Source organism: Accipiter gentilis, chromosome 24 (genome assembly GCF_929443795.1).
Source record: "Accipiter gentilis chromosome 24, bAccGen1.1, whole genome shotgun sequence".
Classification (NCBI taxonomy): domain Eukaryota; kingdom Metazoa; phylum Chordata; class Aves; order Accipitriformes; family Accipitridae; genus Astur; species Astur gentilis.
In genome coordinates this window covers 2,717,512-2,737,202 of record NC_064903.1, presented here as the reverse complement: position 1 = coordinate 2,737,202, position 19,691 = coordinate 2,717,512, and the positions used below count along the sequence as shown (strand labels likewise).

The 19,691-nt window shown below is 41.9% G+C and overlaps 1 protein-coding gene across 2 annotated transcripts in view; it reads right to left on the bottom strand.

Annotated features, from left to right (window-relative positions):
* Window positions 1–19,691, bottom strand: part of LOC126050133 (vascular endothelial growth factor receptor kdr-like) — a 140,351-nt gene that overhangs the window by 24,750 nt on the left and 95,910 nt on the right. Inside the window, exons 13-24 of one of the 2 annotated variants that reach the window (XM_049827624.1) lie at window positions 18,162–18,455; window positions 15,850–15,996; window positions 14,017–14,142; window positions 13,799–13,905; window positions 12,409–12,544; window positions 10,976–11,080; window positions 8,479–8,592; window positions 5,372–5,460; window positions 3,982–4,147; window positions 3,333–3,430; window positions 2,283–2,405; window positions 2,063–2,174 (exon numbers count right to left, since the gene is read on the bottom strand). In XM_049827624.1, the coding sequence (XP_049683581.1) occupies window positions 2,063–2,174; window positions 2,283–2,405; window positions 3,333–3,430; window positions 3,982–4,147; window positions 5,372–5,460; window positions 8,479–8,592; window positions 10,976–11,080; window positions 12,409–12,544; window positions 13,799–13,905; window positions 14,017–14,142; window positions 15,850–15,996; window positions 18,162–18,455 (1,617 nt within the window). The remainder of the gene's footprint in view (window positions 1–2,062; window positions 2,175–2,282; window positions 2,406–3,332; window positions 3,431–3,981; window positions 4,148–5,371; window positions 5,461–8,478; window positions 8,593–10,975; window positions 11,081–12,408; window positions 12,545–13,798; window positions 13,906–14,016; window positions 14,143–15,849; window positions 15,997–18,161; window positions 18,456–19,691) is intronic. The other variant, XM_049827625.1, reaches the window with a different exon arrangement.

Sequence of the window (19,691 nt, the reverse complement as noted above, 5' to 3'; positions counted from 1 at the left end):
AAAAAGCAGCAGTTGTAAATGGGAGCCAAAACATACCCTGTAGCAATGACAGAAAACTTCCATCCCTTGACTCTCAATGATCTGTAAAACTTTTATATAAGAGAATTCAATCAGTGACACAAATCCTTAATTAAATATTTATCGTGTGAGCTGCAGATGTGAGTAGTGCCAAACCACAGACATGCCTGGATGATCTGTATAAAAAACCCTCTTAAAGAAAATGACTGCTTTTGAATCTGTGCCATGGATTGAAGAAAGTAGTTTGTGATCTACGTCATAACGAGGGCAGAGGCTGCTCTACGGATGGCAGCCCTTGGAGTAATTTAGTAGATTCCTCTGAATTCAGAAGAGAACGGTCTATTGTTCCCAGTAAGCACCTTCATTAAGAAAAGAGGCTATCTAAAATTAAAAGAAACCAGCTAAATTATTTTTAAAAGTAGTTAAAAATAGAGATGAAATTCAGTGACTATATTTTAATTTTTATTCATCTTTGGTATTAAAGGCCAAATGACCCAAAGTTCACATCTGTTAAACTCTGGCAGGACCTTTGGGAATGATATAAACAGTTTGCCTTCTGCAGTGGTCCTTGCCATTCATCAGTATTCAGCTCATTTGGTTCCCTGGAGGTGCCCAATGGAGAGACTGTCCCCTCTGAGTGTGTCTCTGCATGCTAATGCTAATAGATCTTCTTGAATAATCTGTTAGAATTGGGGCATTGATGGTGCTTCTGGAGCTTCATCTTTCTGTGGTGTTTCAAAACACATGCCACAGGTGATGCTGTTAGAGAGCCATGGAGGTGTTACTCCAAAATAACAAAACTCTAAATAAATAGGAATGAACTCTGGAGAAGGCAATAACTGCCACTTGTTTTAACCATTTGAGTGTGAACTTTCTGTTTTGCTTGCTGATGTGAACTAGAGAAAAGTCCAAATCAAAGACTTGGACTGAAATCAGGTTGTGATCTTTGCAGCCAGCCCTAAACAAAAAGATTAGGATAGAAACAGCTCCAGACTTTGCAGTGAGATCTGAACTTGGCATCTTCAGCCCTATCATTAATTTCAACTGATCCATGAACCAAAGATAGTAGGAGATTACAGAGTTTGCTTTAAAATTCAGCAGCTTAAGTTGACAATGCTTCTTGTTTTCTTTTGTCTGCAAATGCTGATTGAAAAGCCAGAGCTGACATTCCTAAATTCCCTCAGGAAAACAAAACTTGCCACTCTGCAGGGAGAATTTGAGAGCAGCAAAGCCCGACTATCTGTAAGACTGCTTGTCTAAACTTCAGGGCTTTATCTGCTGGACAGTAACCAGATCTCAGTGAGGCTGAGATTTCTAACAGCACTGTAAGATGAAATCTTTAGTATGTAAAGAACACCATTACTATTCTTTCAAAAATGTTGTGGTTTGCAAATGATACGGCCAGAAGAGTAAGCATTTTACCTGTTTGCTGCCAAAATGACTTACGCAGAGTCTAGCGCTGGTTCTCATATCAACCTGATGGCAGCTGCTGCCAATACATTTTTCTTACTTAGAAAATCTTACTTAGATTTTGTGGGGAAAATAATCAATCTGGGATAAAATATCATGGGGGCAAACTCCCTTGTGTTCCATGGGCTGCCACGAGCAATGTCAGACCACTATGTCAACAGCAGTGTAATCCTCTGCAACCTTTGAGCTGTGTGGTTTCCTGAAGCAGACTGCTTAGAGGAAAATATAGTTTGACAGAGAAACTTCTTTATTGCTCTCAAAGAAGTATTTCACTCCCGAGCAGCAGAGGCTTGCATTATCTCTGTGCTCTGTTGGTTTCAGTTACAAATGTTAGGTCAAGGGGTTTGGATTTTGTTTTCTTCCCCCCTTCCCAATATTCACTGTTTTCATGTACTTTGCCAGGTGGAGTTCTCATTGACTTCAGTCCAGTGACTTTATTTTACACCTGATCTGCACTGTGCACTTGTACTAACTGAAATGGAAACATGGCACTATGTTATCACCTTTTGTTAAAAGCTTTTCTTAACAATACAGCCATAAATTAGGAGGGAAAAGGGGTTTAAACCATTCTTACCTAGAGAAAATATTTCCCATAGTAGCACTCCAAAAGACCATACATCACTCTGGGTTGTGTAAATTTTGTCGAAAATAGCTTCCGGAGCCATCCATTTGAGTGGAAGTCTTGCCTAAGAATGCAAAAGACACAACATGTTGCAAGAACTGTTGTTCCTAATGTGCCCAAACCCTAGGGGAATAAAAACTTGAGACCAGCATTTCAAGTTTCTTCCACTTACATCTCCTTTCCGTACATAGTCAGGGTCTTTATAAATGTCCCTGGCTAGTCCGAAGTCACAGATCTTAACTACGTTGTTCTCTGAAAGAAGGATGTTCCTTGCTGCCAAATCCCGATGAATGCACTGTGAAGGAATGAGGACAAGCACGATCAGAGGTTCTGCCTGGACAGTGAGCCACTGCTACGAGTTGAAAGTGTGAGACCTTCTTTGGAAATGGAAGGATAAATGAAGTTTTGTTGCGAGCAGGTTAGAGAAGGAAAATGTGTGTGGGAATCTGCTGCAAATGTATTGTCAGATGCAAAAGAGAAAATATCTCGGAGAGCAAGCCAAGTATTACTGTTAGTTTTCTGATTTTTCTACACTAAATAACTTTCATGGGTAGCATGAGACAAAGGTACTGACGTTTTCCAGTTAATTGTTCTGCAGGAAATTTGGGAGAGGTCAAAAAGCAGCTGCAGCTACATTTGCAAATGCAGTCATGATTTCTGTGTGTGCTACCCTGGTATCTGTGTGGTCAGGGCAAGCTCTCAGTTTTGTGCATACTTTGGCATGCCTATTACATTCAATTTACTTGAAAAGCAGGTATTCCACAGGCTACAAACATACTTTTTTTTATATCCAAAAGAGGTGCTAACTTTGCTGATAGTCTCCGACATTGCTGACAAGCTAAATAAATAGCTGGATTCTCCCTCTTCATTTTTCAGTAGTATTTTCATTGACCGTACTAGAAGGATCTTTCCCTATGAGAAGCCTTTTCTGCATTTATTTATTTATAATCTGTGAATTGTGTCGCAATCTGTATTCGCTCCTTCTATCTAAACTCTCATGTTACAGATGCCAGTCCTTGTAGCCAAGAACATGATGGATATTCCTTCACAACACCTTCAGTGCTACTTATTGCTTAACCACCAGAGCTAAAGTGGTCTCCAACACTTTAATATAAGAGCAAAAAGCAGATTACTCAGGCTCAAAAGTGTATTTGGATTTCTTCATATCAGATACTCATGATTCTGTGAAAGAAGTTCAGCCCTGACATTTTAATGAGCTCACTTTTCGGGACGCGAGAAACTCCATGCCTTTTGCCACTTGGAAGCTATAGCAAATCAGATCCTCCAAAGTCAGGGGACGCTTGTACAGATCCTCAGCATCTAGGAGAGATCACAGACACGGCAAAACACTAGAGCAACAGCTCCAAACTTGTCTGGCACTCATGCCACTTGCATGCTGATGAACCCAGCCCTGCACCTGAGTATTGCGATGTGAGTTCTCTACTAGGATTACAACTCTGATTTAAGACCCACTGACCTAGAGGCAGAAGATCAGATAATTTAAAAAATTCCATCCAACATTAATCATATCATTTAGCTATGGGGAAAACAACATTTGGGGATAAAATTGAGGGAGGCTATTTATAGCAAGCGAGTGATGAGACTGGGGACAGACTGGCCCCACAAATATTCTGGTAAAATATTGCTATTACTCCTCTTACACAACAGGAGCAGCTTTAATATGCATACATTATTGCAAATCTCTTTTTGTGAGAAAGTTGGAGTGGGGCATAGTCAAGAGAAAGAATGTGCGATTTCAGGAACAAGTCAAGCTGTGTAAGGGCTTGTAAAGTGTGTGACTGTGTGTAGCACTAGCCAAGTTACAGAAATCTCTACAAGAAAAGATCTGGGATTAGGTAGGTTTCTTTTACCTTCTTCATCATCTTCTGAATCGCTGTAACTCTTATCTTCAATAAATCCTGAGCTGGCAGAGCTTCCTGTGCTGGCTACACTCTCAAGGCGCCTCTTGATCAGTTCGGTCAAATCACTGTTGGACTCATCCAGACTTTTCTCTGCTTGGTCAGAGTTTTCCTGGGACTAGAAATGGTATAAAACTGATTTTTAGCTTTGGATGATGCAACACCTGGGGATTCAAAATATGTAACAGAATGGCATATGGAGAAAGTGTCCTCTGAAGATGATCTCAAAACATGTTTGAACATGATATTCCCTGAATAGCAGAACTAATGAAGCCTGGTTTCCTATTTATTAATACAGAACCTCCCATTTTATGCATAGCAGTATTCCACCATAAAAATTAGTTGGAAGCTGGCTGGGTGAGACTGATAGGTGAGCAGAGAGATACTGTAATGTGCATGATGTGCACAGAAATGTGTCTGTCTCACCCTGTCCTGGGGAGTGAGACATAACCAATCCCTGCAATTCATGAAAACAATGGTGAGAAAAGAAATCTTGAGTGACTGTACCAGGAAAATCTCCTTCTCTTACACAAAGTACCTTATGTACTTTTGTGCCTGTACACAGTAGTTATAATAATAATAATAGAATCATCTAGGAAAATAATCTTGGGGAGGCTCCAGTTTCTGGCAGGGCTTAGATCAGAGAGCCCTTCTGATGCTGTCTGTTCACAATGAGGAGGTAGTCTCATACTCTCCCCATTGCTGATTTCTGGTCTCCTGTGTCTTCCTCCATATCCTAGCCCAATCGGTGCTAGCATGAATATTTGTGTGGATGCCGACAACTGTTTGGAAACCAAAACCATTTGGTTAGTTTTAATGCAGACCGTGTTCGTGATCCAGTTCACTGCATACAGCACAGACTTTTAGGTTGGCACAGGGGAAGGGAAAACACGGAAGATGGGAATGAGCAGATGATGGAAGGGTGAGCAGCTTTCAGTAGCTGGGGGGAGGTGGGCCTAGAAACAAAAATCCCCAAACTGGGCTTGTAGTTTTGGAGGCTTCACCTCCTAGCTCAGTTAATACCAGTTTTTCACTACTACTTTGTTGCCTGCCATGTGGTGGGTATTATCTTGCAAGTAATTCCCTCTCTCTTTCAAATGCACTAGACAGCTTGGGGTTTTGCAACTAATTCTTCAGTAGGTGCTAGAAAAGAAGAGGATGGGAATGAGATCGTACAGGGAAAAAAGTTTCCTTTTCTTGCTCATACAAATGTGATGAGAAAATAAAGTACCTATATAAATACCAAACTCTCTCAGTGTCAATGTGGAAAAAAAATCCAGCTTGTGGTCAGTGGTTGTTAATTCTCTGCCTTGTGACTATGAGAAGCCAGTAATTTTTTTACCTTGTATGCAATGAAATCTCCTCGTTTTCCTCTTAGATAGTTGGACAGATTTCCATATTTGCAATATTCTACTATGACCATTAAAGGACCTAAAAAGACAGTGAAAGTCAAATGAGTTTTGAAGCACTGCAAAGCACTTAATACTAACTTATCCTCACAAATCCTCTTTAAAGTAAGTATGTTCTGTCATTCCTGTTATACAGATGAGGAAATGAGGAAACAGAGAAGTGACGCTCCAGAAGCACACAATCAGTAGTGGATATAGAGAGAAGGGAATACAGTACAGATTCTTAGTTTTCTCCATTAGATGGTAACAGTTGGTATTTATTCCTTATTTATAAACAAAGGAAAATTCAGAATGATAAATAAGAATATACAATCCCATATGCTGTTAAGGTTGTTTTACTCTATACGTAGATCCATAGCATGGGGAAGTCTTCGTTTTTCACTGCTGCCTTCACAATTGTTTGTTTTGGGTGGAGCTGGTGCCAGTAGAGGCAAAAAAGGAATGCAGGATCATAGACAGATCTAAATCAAAAGTTGCAGAAATATTTAGTGTGAAGTTTTTGAAAGCCTGGGAAGTCCTATCAATTTTTTCCTTTCTTATTTCTGTGCAAACTACTGCAGAGTTCACTGTAATTGCTACTTTTATACAATTATGCGTATTTTTAAGATCTGCTTGAAAATGCTTTTATGTTTCAGTGTGAGCTATTAGGAAAGGGGAAAGCTACATTCTCTACCATTAGCATAATCACTGCTTTTTGTAATCACCAAATGTAAGATAAGGTGAAGTTGTGGGACTAGAATGCATGTAAACATGTATTATTATCAGTCCTAAGCAACCAGACTTTCATGTCCAGAAACCTTTTTCTGTCTAGAAGGTCCATAGTTCAGACTCAGGAGTTTGAACTTCAAAGGAAAAGTGCTGAGAGCTGCATTTGGCCATTCAGGAAGGAGGGAGAGAGTACGGCTGTAAGGCAGCTGTCAATGGTTCTGCTGCTGACCACACAACACTGCTCGCTTGGGCTTAAAGGCAGCGGTGCTGGGATTTGGCAGTGCCCGAGAGATATCTGGGGGACATTGTTTTGAAGAACCTAAAGGTGAATGTCCCTCATGGATGCCCTGAGGAAATGTGGATTCCAGTACAGCTTTAAAGCTCCAGTTAGTGATTTATTCATATTTTTGAAATGCTTCCTAGACATGGCATCTCCATATTTTATTTCCTCATTGTAAAGCATATACCTTGCATTAGTTCTAACTGCTTAACATCAGACACTCAGCCAAGGTGTTAAAATTTGTTATTTGTTATATTGCTAAAATAATATACGTGCATACTTAATATCAGTCTTTATCAGGAAGACCGTTATATGGTTACATAAAAACTAACAAGGAGGGAGAAAGCACTGTATTCTGCAATGGCATTTTAATAGTAACTCTTATCCCAGTGTCTGTTTTGAGAGCTCAAGGCTATTTTTCTTCAGTCTGCAGTTGCATTGCTCAAAGGTAAACAAACCAGTGCCTGCCTAGAGGCTCCTCAGTGCCCTGCAAGGCCGTGCTGCACTGCTGCGTTCTGTCCACTGCTCCCCAGAGTGATCGGTGGTTTTCCTAGGCAGTTAGCACGCAGGAGTAAGGGCTACCTCTTCACCCGGGAGGGCAATAAGGGTGGAGCAGCCTGGAGAATGGGAAACTGAGGGACTCTCAGGAGAAAAAGTTCCTCAGAGATTGGACGGTCACAGTATTTGATCCGTTACTGAGATGTGTCTTACTATGCAGCTAGAACTCTGTGCCTGAATTAGTGCTTTGATTAAAAACTATTGACCTCTTAGTAATGCTGCCATGTTTTAGGCACCTGTTTGTACTAAGCTACCTCATTGACTTGGTAGGAGAGGAGAATCACCAGCATTCATAATGTTACTTCCCCTCTACTCATAGTCCCAAGCAAAGGCTACTTGCTTATGCATCTGAATCTTAAAACCCTCCAGCTAAAGCTGGCCATCCTCCCATACAAGCTTTTGGGGTCTGCAGTGCTACAATAATTCCTGCAAGTTCCCCACTGATGGCTCCCAGATTACAGCAGTATCTGTAGTTGCTGGTTGCTGACTGCTTCTTGAGAAATTGGGAATATCGTGCTGGAGGTAAGATTTCTTTCCTGGCCTCTTACCAAATCTACGTCACTGAAGTTTTCTTCCCCCCCCGTGACTGGGCAACTACATGTTCTTTGGAAAAATGATAGCTTTGGAGTCTCAGATGACAACAGATGTGTGCACCATCTCTCTCACTCTTTCCCCTTCATTTATTTTAGTCTGGTTTTTTTTGCCCTTGGTTCTCCTAAATCTGATCTTTGGGAATTGTTTTGAAGGTTCATTGTAAGCAGTAAAGAGGCATCTCTGAGAGTTATCCTGAAATTAAAGCACAGTACAGTAAGAGGCAAGGGTGCTTTGTATGGCAGTATGGGATGGGAAGGGATGTTTTAGTGACAAAGGTCTAAGATTTATGGAGTCCTTTGTTTAAGTCTGAACTTTGCAACAGAACCTTTGAGTGATGTACAGCCAATTGTGTCAGCTCAGTCCCTTGGAAGTCCATGTTGTTGCTCCATTCAGCTTTGGACTGCCTTGGGCTTCCTGTATACTATGCAAGAAATGCCTGCATTTGCCCGGCAAGAGTGAAGTCCTTGGGAAAGGAGGGGGCCTCAAGTAGCTAAGGGGTCAGCCTGGTGCATCCTTCTGATAAGGCAGGGAAGAAGAGGGAGAAGAACCTTTGGAATGATCAGTAGTGCCTATGTGGAAGAATTGGGCCCCTAATTGCAATTAAGGATCCTGCCTCCCTTCAGTCCATAATGCCTTTTGTAAACAAGCTTACAAAGGACAGAGAAAAAAGAAAATAGAGAAGTGACACCGCTGGCTGGGAGAAGACCTTCAGAAACCATTGATGAGATGTGGCTGTATTCTGCAGTAGCAGGAGCTGTCCTATGAGCAGAGAGGTAGAAATGGTTGTGCTTGCATTAATTGCATGCACATGAGACTTGGACTCCACCACAGATACATCCAAACACCTTTGTATCTGAAAAGTGTTTCTTCTTTGCTTCTTATTTACTGAGGACTTCTCACCTCCAGCTTTGGTGCAGGCTCCCAGCAGGTTGACTACATTCAGGTGATGTCCTATATGGATGAGGATCTTCAGTTCAGACATTAAAGCCTTGCATTCATTAGTAGTTGCACATTCTGCTTAAGATAAACAGGAAAAAAATGATCTTTACACAACAGGATATTTTTAACAGGACACAGCAAGATCCTGTTTATACTTGGAAACAAAACCCACCCAGGTTACTTGCAGTATCTTTGCTTTTCAGACTCTTAAACAGATAATAATTCATCCGTTTCATTGTCTGTTGACCTTTATGAAGTGGAGTAACACTTTATCTTTTGGGTGACTCTTCCTTTCTCTAGCATGGGTTATGGAGGGTTACTGTCCCATAGGAGAACCCTTCTCCCAAATCAGATTCCAGAGAGCCTTTGCAAGGACTGAATTTTGCAACCTTAGCAAAAGAACAACCAACCACTCCAAGCAACAATAGCACACAGAAGAATGTGTTTCTCCATCTATAATGGTGATGTGCAGTTTAGTAGTACTTCTTTACAATACCTCAGAATATATTTTTCCACAGTACTGAGCAACTTTCCACTGCAGGTGATGGAGGAATCCAACACATCTCTGAGGTGGGTCCCAAAATGTACTGGAGAATATACAGCATTACTAAATCTCAGCCCTGTGAGATCTCATTCACCCAAGAAATATATTTTCCAGCAAAGCAGAGAGGGCCATATTTGTGTGTGAACCATGAATGTGACACCTGATGAAGCACTGGCTAGCCAGTTATACTGTAGTTTCATTCTCTTTTGCTGCCAAAGTTAAGGAAGGCACTCTCAGACCAGAATGTTGTTCAGATGCTGGCTTGTTTCCTCTGCCTTCTTTCCAAAACTTTCATGATGTATTTTAACAAAAGGAGTTGTGTCCTGTTTCCTCTGTTTTTTGCCTTTGCATCATGTAAGATTTAAATATGAAGAAAGAGTTATATAACAGATCACTTGGTGTCACAAATGTAACCTCTTTATCTGTTTGTAGAATTCTCCGTAAACAAATCTTTCACCAAATTGTGTCATAAAGAAGGAGCTATTCCAAGCCCAAGATTTCTTCAGTCAACAGTGTTTGTAGATGGATGTGTACATGGGTGGTTTTACTCCTGATTTACCCTGGCATGAGCGAGAAGTGTTTCAGATGATCTTGCACATTAAAGTTATAGCCTTCAACCCAGAACTGATAGCAGCCTACTTCATGGAAATGACAGATAATGCTAGAATTACAGAAATGCTGACATCTCCAGAGCCTTCCCCCCCCCCCCCCCACCTCCCCCAAATGGATTGACTCACACTAGAGAATCCGCTTTATTCAGGAAAGTGATGAATTATGGGCATGTTAGTTGGGGAGGGACAGGTTAGAGCAGGAGGCTGCTGCCTCCACTTGGGGAGGAAGGTATAAAATGATGGAGAAACTGTCAAATAGTTTGCTGAATATGTGCAGGCAGGATAGAGTTGACATGAGTATCAGTTGGGAAGCACAGCGTGGAAGTGGATGAAAGCCCAGAGCTATCCGGGGCAGTAAGTTTTGGCTGGAGAAGGGAGTGTGTCTGGATTGGGCTTCTAGGATATTTAGGGATCTGGAGATGGGCATGGAACTGAAGAAACAACAGCAGGAGAGAAGATGATCTGAAGATCTACGGACTAATGCAGAGAAGGGAGACCGGATTTGGAGGAGGTCCAAACAGGTGATAAACAGATGTTTTTGAAACATTTCAGAGAGATGGGAAGTAGCAGAGCATCAGGAGAGGCAGCTAGCAACAGAAGCCAAATACCATGATAGAAGTTCCTGAATCATGGCCTTGCAGGGGTTAATACAGTCATGCAGCAGCAATGCAGAGCAATGTGGGCTATGAAAAGCCATCAAGTGAGCATCGATTGTACCTTTGAAAAAATCCTAGGTGAACAGTTAAAAACCTCCAACCCAAGTAGTCAATGTATTGGCTGATGCATTTATTCATAAGCTGTCTGCAGAGGCTTTGTATGTAAATATAATATGAAAGAATAGTCTCCAAGTTCCCCCTTTCCCCACCACTGAACGGTAAAAGCTTTCCTTAATTTCAATAATTGCAAGCAAGTTGTCTCTAATTCACTCCCTTGGCATTGCTTTTTTTTCAACCCCTTGAACTGTTCTACATCTGGAAGGGCTGTGATCGAAGGCTTAGATCCAATTTCAGACTATCTAATGTAATTACATTCTGTAATCTGCTTCCCTCCTAACCCCACAGACCTGGAAGCTGCTGTTTTTCTCCTCTAGGAATACAAGACTTAATCAGCAGCACTGCATGGAGCCCTCTTGTCATTTCCTACACGTTAACATCCACTGTATAATGACTAATTGCTCCCATATGACAAACCCACTCCCTTCTGAAGACAATGAACTTGGGACTGGTATGGAGCTGAGAACTGGAAACCTCATTGCCCACAGGTTCCCTGAGGAGTCTTGTGAGAATCTCAGAGGGATATGTACCTTTAAGCATTTTTACGGCAACTGTTTTGCAGGTTGAAGATTTATCAATGCCAAAAGCAGACGCCTCCACCACCTTCCCAAAAGCACCATGACCCAGTGTTTTACCTAGAGAAGCAAGAGTCAAGAATGAGCCAAAGGGGACTTATGACAGTCTGCATCAGATAAGAGGGAAACATGCATTCTCAGCTATGCAAGAAATACAAGACTCCAGTGCCCAGGCACAACGTAGACGTAGACCGATAGTCAATAGAAGCCTGTATCACATATTTGCAGCATATGGATATAAACGGTGTGATTTATATCCATATGACTTTAATGCAATACAGTATGTGATAGAACAGAGTAGAATAAATAAATCTGCATTCAGCTGAAGGCAAGGCTGAATACATATGTAGGGCTTAAGGGTGAAAACATTACGTATAGTTGTCCTGAATCCCAGGAAAGTCAGAGTTTGGGTTAAACGTAGAATTGTGGAACCCTGATCTCTCATGAATCACAGTCATGGAGATAGCCAGCTAAGGCACTCAGGCAGTCAGAACCCTTTAACCCTTCAGTTATTGACATTTATTTGAAGTAAAAGCTATACTAAATGGAATTTAGGATGATAATCTTGCTTTATTTTCCCTTTCATTTGAATATTCATGCCTATGTTACCTAGCGTGCTCTGAGAGCTCTGATTCACAAGGCAGCAGAGTACACTGGGCATCATGGTCTGGCTTTTTGGTTCTGCTAGTTTGACCCTATGTCCCCCCATCATCTTATTTTTTGTTATTTTTGTCTGTCTTTCTCCTTCTATGTTTTCCAGCTAAAGCACCAAGAGCACATACAAATACGGATACATTCCCTGCACTCATCATTGCACACAGATCTTACTGTTTCTCTATACAAACACAACCTGCTTTTTACATTTTCTTGCTCCATCATCCAGTGGGCTGAGCTGTTGAATGAAATTTGGTTCATTTTTTCATGATAGCTCTTTACACCTCAACGCCAAGTTCAAATGATTAATAAAGAATTTATTATTTGATGAATTGATAAATTTCTTCAAAATAAAATTCACTGAAAGATTGTCACCTTTCAGAGTTATTTCTCTTTCCCTTTTCCTCTATGGGTGTGAAACCATACTTTTGGCAGGGACAGTACCTGGAGGTACCTTTCTTCCCTGTCAAGAGTTTGGCTTCACTTCCCCAAGAAAGAAAAAGAGGTGGTAGCTATTTTGAGAGAGACAACATCTTTGTTTTTCTTACCAAATCCTTTGTTTCACCCCCCATTAAAGATGATCCTGAATTCTGTGACTCACTGCCAGTTCTCCCCAAGGATGTCAGTGCACTGGCACTAAACGATAGGCTGCATCTTGGGTTATACAACATATCCATTGAAACCAAGGAGCATTAGAAATCATTCTTTACAGCGGTAATACCCAAACCACTCACCCAGCCGCAGTCTGTCTCTTGGAAACTCCCATTTACTGCTGTCATAGGGAAGACGGTCACACTGCTCGTCAAGAGGCATCTCCTCTGGATCCATTATAATTGACAGGTATCCTGTTTTAATATCTGTGGCATCAGGCTAAAAACAGGGTGTGGAGAAATTATTCACAGTATTTACCCTGCAATTCTAATGGGAGAGAGCGAGCTGTCGTCTACAAGACTGAGTGCTGTCTGGGGAGTTCCCTGAATTCCAGACTTAGCTGTGAATTTTATTTGGAACCATGAGTGCATCACTTCAGCTTCCTGCCTCTCTTGGTTTTTTTATAGCTGAGAAATAAATGTTTACGTATGCCTGCCACTCATAGGTGTTGGCAAGAGTCACTGATTAATGTTGGTAAACACTCTGAGGACACAAAATCTATCACTGTCTTCTACCTGTATCTGTTAAAGGAAATCAGTACTTTTCTATGGGAACTCCATGAGTTGCATTTCCTGGTGCACTGCAGAGCATTTTGGCATTTTCATAGTGCTTTGTTTTGCAGTCTTGATTCTCCATAGTTATCCACTTCATGGCTATTGCTTATTACAATTTAAAATTGATTGAAAGCTGGTGAAAACTGCTATTTCTAATGCTGCTAAGTGAGAAATTGTGATTTGGTGGGTCCTGTGAGCAGGCTTGCACGGGTGTAAAATGTAATAGGAAATTCACTGTTGTCCACAACTGTTAAATGGAGGTCAGGGAGGAAAACATTAATTTAATCACTGTATTTGCAATAGGAGGGGAAGTTTTACTCAAGTATTGGGGATCAACACTGGGACTGTAGTTTGGTGAGCTTCAGAGCAGAGAGCTGTGGTTGCCTTTCTGTTTGCTGTTTGGTTTAGGAAAAACAGACCTCACTTCCTTGGATCTTTACTGAAACTTTACTTTTTTGAGTCACAAAAGGGAGGTAAAAGAATAGCAGGTCTTGGAGACAAAATAAGCTGTGTTGTCTGAGCTCATTTCTAGAGCAAACATCCTAGGATCTTTCTTAAAACAGGGACCCCTTTAATACCTACATTCCAGAGAAATCTTACAGGACAAGTGCTGAAATCAAGCCCTCATTTTAGGGAATTTAGGATTTTTTTTGGTTTCCTAATCTTGCAAGCCAGTTTGATTCATGAAGAGGGAGGAGCCTGATTTTATGGTACCATGGAAGTGGGTAGAAATCTCACAAGTCAAGTGTTCTCCTGAAAAGTCAAAGGACTATCAGCAGAAATCTTGGACTGAAATTTTATAGGGACGTTTTGCACAGTTCTTCTACCATCTGTCCCAAACATTCTGCCCTAAACTCTGATACTACGCATAAACTGGGCCCAATCCCAGACCCTTTGTGCAATAGGGAACCTCTCTTACTTTTCTCAGTTTCCGAATGAATAGGGTCAGAAGAAGCCAGAAGAGGGTAGCGGCTAGACCAGTGCAGACCAAAATGATAACTTCAATGTTGGATTTCTCCTCAGAACCTGTAGGTTAAATGTACAACCAAATTTTAAATGTAGCCAAAGTCCATGACTGAACAATAGTTCTCCTCAGTCCAACACAATATATGCATTTCGCTTTAGCTTGGACCTCACCTTGTATTTTAATGAAGGCTGATGTGCTGTCTTGGCCCATGTCGTTAGATGCTTTGCATTCATAGAGCCCTTCATCATCCTTTTTCACTCGCTCGATGACCAGGGTATTATTTTCCATGGAAATTCCTGTTGTAAGGGATTTTGGTTGATATTATCACAATAACCTACCTGCCTACAAATGCTTTTATGAGTCAAGAGAACTGAAAGTCAGCTCCTATTCACGCGGGCCTGGTATGCACTGTTGTTAGGAGGCATTTTAATACTATGCTCCTTATTGTGGTCTGGCAACAACCTTTCCCTGACATTTTTTTTCTCCTCAATACCTGTGTAAATTGCTTGGGGTTCATTTAACCAACAGCAAATGTGGCTGTTAATTTATTATGAGCAGACAGAGCCCGAGAAAACTTCTATGAAACTTAGTGAAGTGATGGGAAGATAGGTTTTCTGATAGCAATGAGATACATTGGGAAAAAAGGGAACTCAGGGAAATTATTGGAGAAAGCCAATGTCTCGGAGGCTGTGGGAAGTGATGGGAGTTCTAACATGTGGAACATGGAAATCAGGTTATGCACATCCCTGGAAAAATCACTGCGTGGAGCAATCCTGGATTCACAGGCAGCTGGGGGCTAGAGGTGGAGTGGGAAGAGGTAGGTTGACTAGATATGACCTATGTGAGTCTTTTCTACATTTAATTTTCCTGATTAATTTTCCACATTTAATTTTTTCTGATTTTTGGCACAAAACTGCGAGCTCATCTGCTTCACTAAGGATGTATTTGGGGCAGAAATAGGGAAACAGGTCAGACTTTGAATCCAAAAGGGAAGGACATTTTGAGTTTCTGGGTGTTGTGCCTATGAATCCTGTTGTTAACAAGAGTGCTGCACATAACTTGCCATGCACTGTGCTGAAATATTTACCCTGAGGTGCTTTTTCCAAATAGTTTATTTATGTTTCCACTGGTTGGATGAGTTACGTGCTTGTCCCTCTAGAATTATTTATAAAATTTCAGTAGCTATAAAGAGTTTCTCTCAGAACGGTCTGATCTGAATTATGGATGATCCTGGATTTCCTACCTAGTCCAAGATGCAAAATTAAAGTCACAGGACCAGCTACTGACATGAGATTCTTCATGATTTACAGGAGATCTCACGACAGGGAGCTGAGAAGGAATTCCAGGCTCAGATAAGGGAGCCCATGCTCCCTGCCCATGGTAGCACTGCACCCGTACTGCTCTATACCAGTTGAGCTGAGAGTACATTCTCATTACTAAGTTGTGGGAGGTAAAGAAAGGATGCGTAATATGCCATGGTGTGCCCTGGACCTCACTGTTAGGTGACTGCCCACAATTTGCTGCAACATATTCTGATCAGGCCCCAAGGGTATCTGACAGTTCAGGCTTGTGTTTTCAGACCCACCTGACAAGCAGATACACTCTGTCTCCGTTTTGTAGACAAACTGTTGTCTCACACAAGCCGACTGAACAGCAGCATGCTGTACTCCTTGATTTACTAATGCTATGCTAATGTATGCAGACTATCTGGCTGACTCTGCAGACACGAACACTGCCACATGCAGAAGGCAAGCTGCATAAGCAGGCATTGGGTTGCAACCGGTTGGCAGCTTTGACCTCAGAGCTCAAGTTGGAGACTACTGCAGTGGTCTGATATATTTGGATTTGTGAGTGCGTTTCCTGAAGTTGTGTATATCATCCTGACTCAGCCATGCTTGCAGTAGCCGTGGAGTTGTAGGTCCTATGTTTGTGGTGAACCTGCAAGTCCATTAACCTGTGTTACATACAACACCGCAGCATGCTCAGGAAGCAAGTACACTCACCTGATGCTGCTGAAATGGGGTAGCCGTTCTTCCTCCACGTAATTTGAGGTTCTGGCGTTCCACTGACTCTGCACTCCAGAATGATCTTGCCGCTGATGTTAACCTCCAGATCTGTGAGGTTTTGTATCACATACGGTGCTGCCTTTGCTACAGTCATGAAGGAAAACAGTACACAGTAAGATTTCAGAAGGCGCTTCCCTCAGTTCTGCCATCTTCTCGCCTTTGGCCACCTGCATGGCCTCTCTGGGCTGGAAGTGGCAAAGATTTGGTTGATGAGTGGTAGCAAAAATCCCCCTGAAGATTATAGGAGGAGTGGGTGAGTTTATTTGGCTTATTTTCAAACTGACTAAGCTTAGATTCAGATTCAGCTCGAACCTCCTTGGGTTTCTCATCCTCCGAAGAAAACAGAGGACAGTGAGTGGGTAGAGCGAATGCAGAGTGAATATAAAAAAAAGAAAGGAAGAGGCAAAGAGGAAACAGTTCTAAGGATTCTGTGTCCTCCATCATGAGTGCAGTTATCTGCTTACTACAAAGCACGTTAACCTCCACTTTATGTTCGTTTATGAAAGGTACAGGAAAGCAATGTATAAAACCACAAGCACAGCATAAAAAATACATAAAATCTGCAACAAGGACAGGAGCTGATGGGTGTTAGTACGTTTAAAAGACCTTGTTTGTATAGGGGGAGGAGGGCTGGTTTGGAGGAGCATTTCCATGCATGTTCTCCAGAAGAATTGCCTCTCTGACACGTGCCAGACAAATAACAGAGCCTAGTAATTCTCAGAAGAATATGATCAAGGTTCCAGTTCTCCAATGGATGTATTCCCAGTTTAGCTGTGTTTTTCCCATAGCCATCATGTGTAGGTGTCTGTGTAGGTGGAAATTTGACTAAATGAATAAAAATATCTGCCAGGGGAGAGAAAAGTGAATTGCCTGAATGCAGAGTGCAGAGAAAGCGCAGTGCCTCCATGGCAGATGATGCTGACAGGTGGCTCCGGTACCGGCTGTGGGGACACGCCAAACCACTAGCACTCTGTAATACCAGGGTGAGATTCCTTCCCTTCCTCCGCACTTCAGGAAGAAGCAGGTGCTTATGCCATTTCTTAAAATAAATCACCTCCCACTCAGGTATCTGAGCTGTGCTAGCCACAGCTGTGGTGTGGGTGAGCATTTTCTGCTTGTGTGTGTGCCTGCATGGAGGGGGAAGGGACTGTGAGAATGATGTTGGCTGCACGGGGTAGGAGACTGCAGAGGAAATGTGCTCGTTCACTTAAACAAGGATGAAGCCAGCACTGCATGGCCTGTTTTTCACCTAAGTGACAAGTGCTTATGGCAGCAGAGCTGTCCCTTCGATGTCTCATTAGCCATTAATGTAAGCAGAGAAGCCAATTTGAAAATCACTGTCTAATTCGGCTTCTGAAGAACTCTGTCTTCTGCACCCTGGCTTGCTGCTGTTTATTTCAATTCTACTCCGTTTCTGTGCTTTGGGTTTTTCTTCACCATTGGAAGATACAGAATAAATTCACGCATCCCAGCAGCACTTTTTCTTCGGAGAAGGCTTAGAGCCAATCACTCACTTTCTTCACTATGAAGCAGAAGAAACTTCACTAATTTTCAGTGAGTTTCTACTGGAAGAAGTGTCCTGCCCTTTATATTCACATAGCCAAAGAAGCCAGGCTTCAGGATCTGTAGTGTTACTATTTTTATGAAAATAGAAGAGTTGGGGGGTTGGGTATAAGTAAGAAAATACTGTTATTACAATGAAGTGTATCCCACTTACCCAGAATAAATGGTACATGTCACTTGATATATACGCTTGACCAGTGACATTTGTGATTGCATCTACTGGGTCCAAATCTACTTATGTATTAGTATCATCCTGACAGCTGTAAGTGGGTGGAGTCTTCTACCAAAGTCATACAGATCTGGGCTGACAGTCCCAAATGACAGGGTTGTGCTGTTAGTCACATGGTGGGCAATGCCTTTTCTCCTCAGTCAACACTATATCTGTACCCAGCATGGAGTTAGGAAGATAAAATGCAGCTGAAATCACCTTTATGTGTAAGGCAAATATTTTATACAAAACCAGCAGTGGCTCGATGAGTAATATGTATGGCTACGTGTCAATCCACATACAGTAATCAAAAAAACCCCAAACCAGAGCACAAAGTCTATATTAGGACAGTCCCTAAGAAATGCTGGGCACCTTCCTCTTTGAAAGGCTTCAAAGGGAGCAGCAGATGCACAATGTTTCTGCCCTGGCAGCAGAACGATAGCATGTCCCACTGCCATTTTCCGTTGGCAGGACCTACCTCTGACGAGGAGCTGAGTGTGCTGTTCTAGTGTGTCGGTGCTGTTGTGCTGGTTCTGGGCTCTGCACTTGTAGAGACCGCTCTGTTCCTTTGTGATGTTAGTAATGACCAAGGTCAAAGAAATGGAATAGTTGTCAGTTGTCTTGATCACTGAGTCACTGAGAGCCGCCTCTGAGGAGGGGTAGTACCAGGCCAGGTGACTGTAGATGTACTTGGAGGCCCGGCAGGTCAGCCGGACATCATTCCCCACGATGGTTGTGACTTGTGGGTCTGTTTGCAACCCAGATGGCACGTCTAGGAGGAAGAGAAAACATGTTTGCAATTAAGTCACAACTGAGATCTTTGGCTGCCCGTTTGTAACTTGATGGTCAAATTTCAAAGACCAACCATAATGGAATGAGCCGATTTTAATGAGACCCGCATTTGCATGTGCAAACAGGCACTGGTGCTTGTGAATTAGGTAAATGAATGTACCTCTCCTGTCTCAGTGCTGACCTGTGGTAATTTGGCCCCCAGCATTCTAATCATTACATTTTCAAGTAATGAATTGAAAGTTTATATATGGAAGCAGTTAACGGACTAGAGAGAGTTTAATCAAGAGAGACTGTGCCATCCAGGTAGACAAATGTGTTCGCGAGCTCTTCTCTTTCTATCTGCAATCAGTGCTTGAAAGCATAATTGCCTAAGAATAAAGAAACCTATTCCCATTTCTCAGAAGTAACACTCTCTTTCTTCGCCACTGAACAATCTTCCCAATTCTCTCTTATTTCAGCTATGCCGATATTTATTTTCATCACGTGTGCCTTGGCAGATGTTTACTTGGTCACTGAATGGATTAACTGATCTAATGATGTATAAGTCCTTGAGGCCTTTATATTTAGCAGAGAAATACTTTGAGGCATGAGTCCAATCTATCCACAAGAGAGTAAGTTGTTTCTTGTTCTATTTTTAGTAACTTTTCACTCCAGAAAAAAATATCAGTTTTCCTGAAGTGGCAAACTGAATCCATTTGAAGGCAAGAAAACATGTTTCTGAGTAGAATACCAGAGTCTGGCCGATAGACACATTCCTATTACTGCATTAGCTGCCAGAGACCTACAATTAAATTGTGTCTGGAAGATACTCTTTTCCCTTTTTATTCTGTTAGTTTCAGTGATCTATCCACCCAGCAGACTTGAATGAAAGTGCATTGATAACCACAGTGACCTGGAATTATGCTTCTGTCTGTTAGGTCAGGATTTTAAAGCAGCTGAGAGTTATGAGGAACCCCGTATAAATTTTACCAGGTGTAGTACAGGGGTGGGACACTTTAGGAGGACTTGCTCTGGATTACCTTCTGAACATGAACACTGTTTGCAATAAATCTGATAGATTGTTGCTTCAGTACCAAGCTGTTAGCAAGATGCTTTCTTGAGCTAGGATGAAATGGATGGTACTTTGAGAAGGACAGAAGTTAAAGGGGAGCAAGTACACATTGCACTTGCAATCTGACAAATTCCACTTGGGAGCTGGAATTTGGCCAAGGGGTCA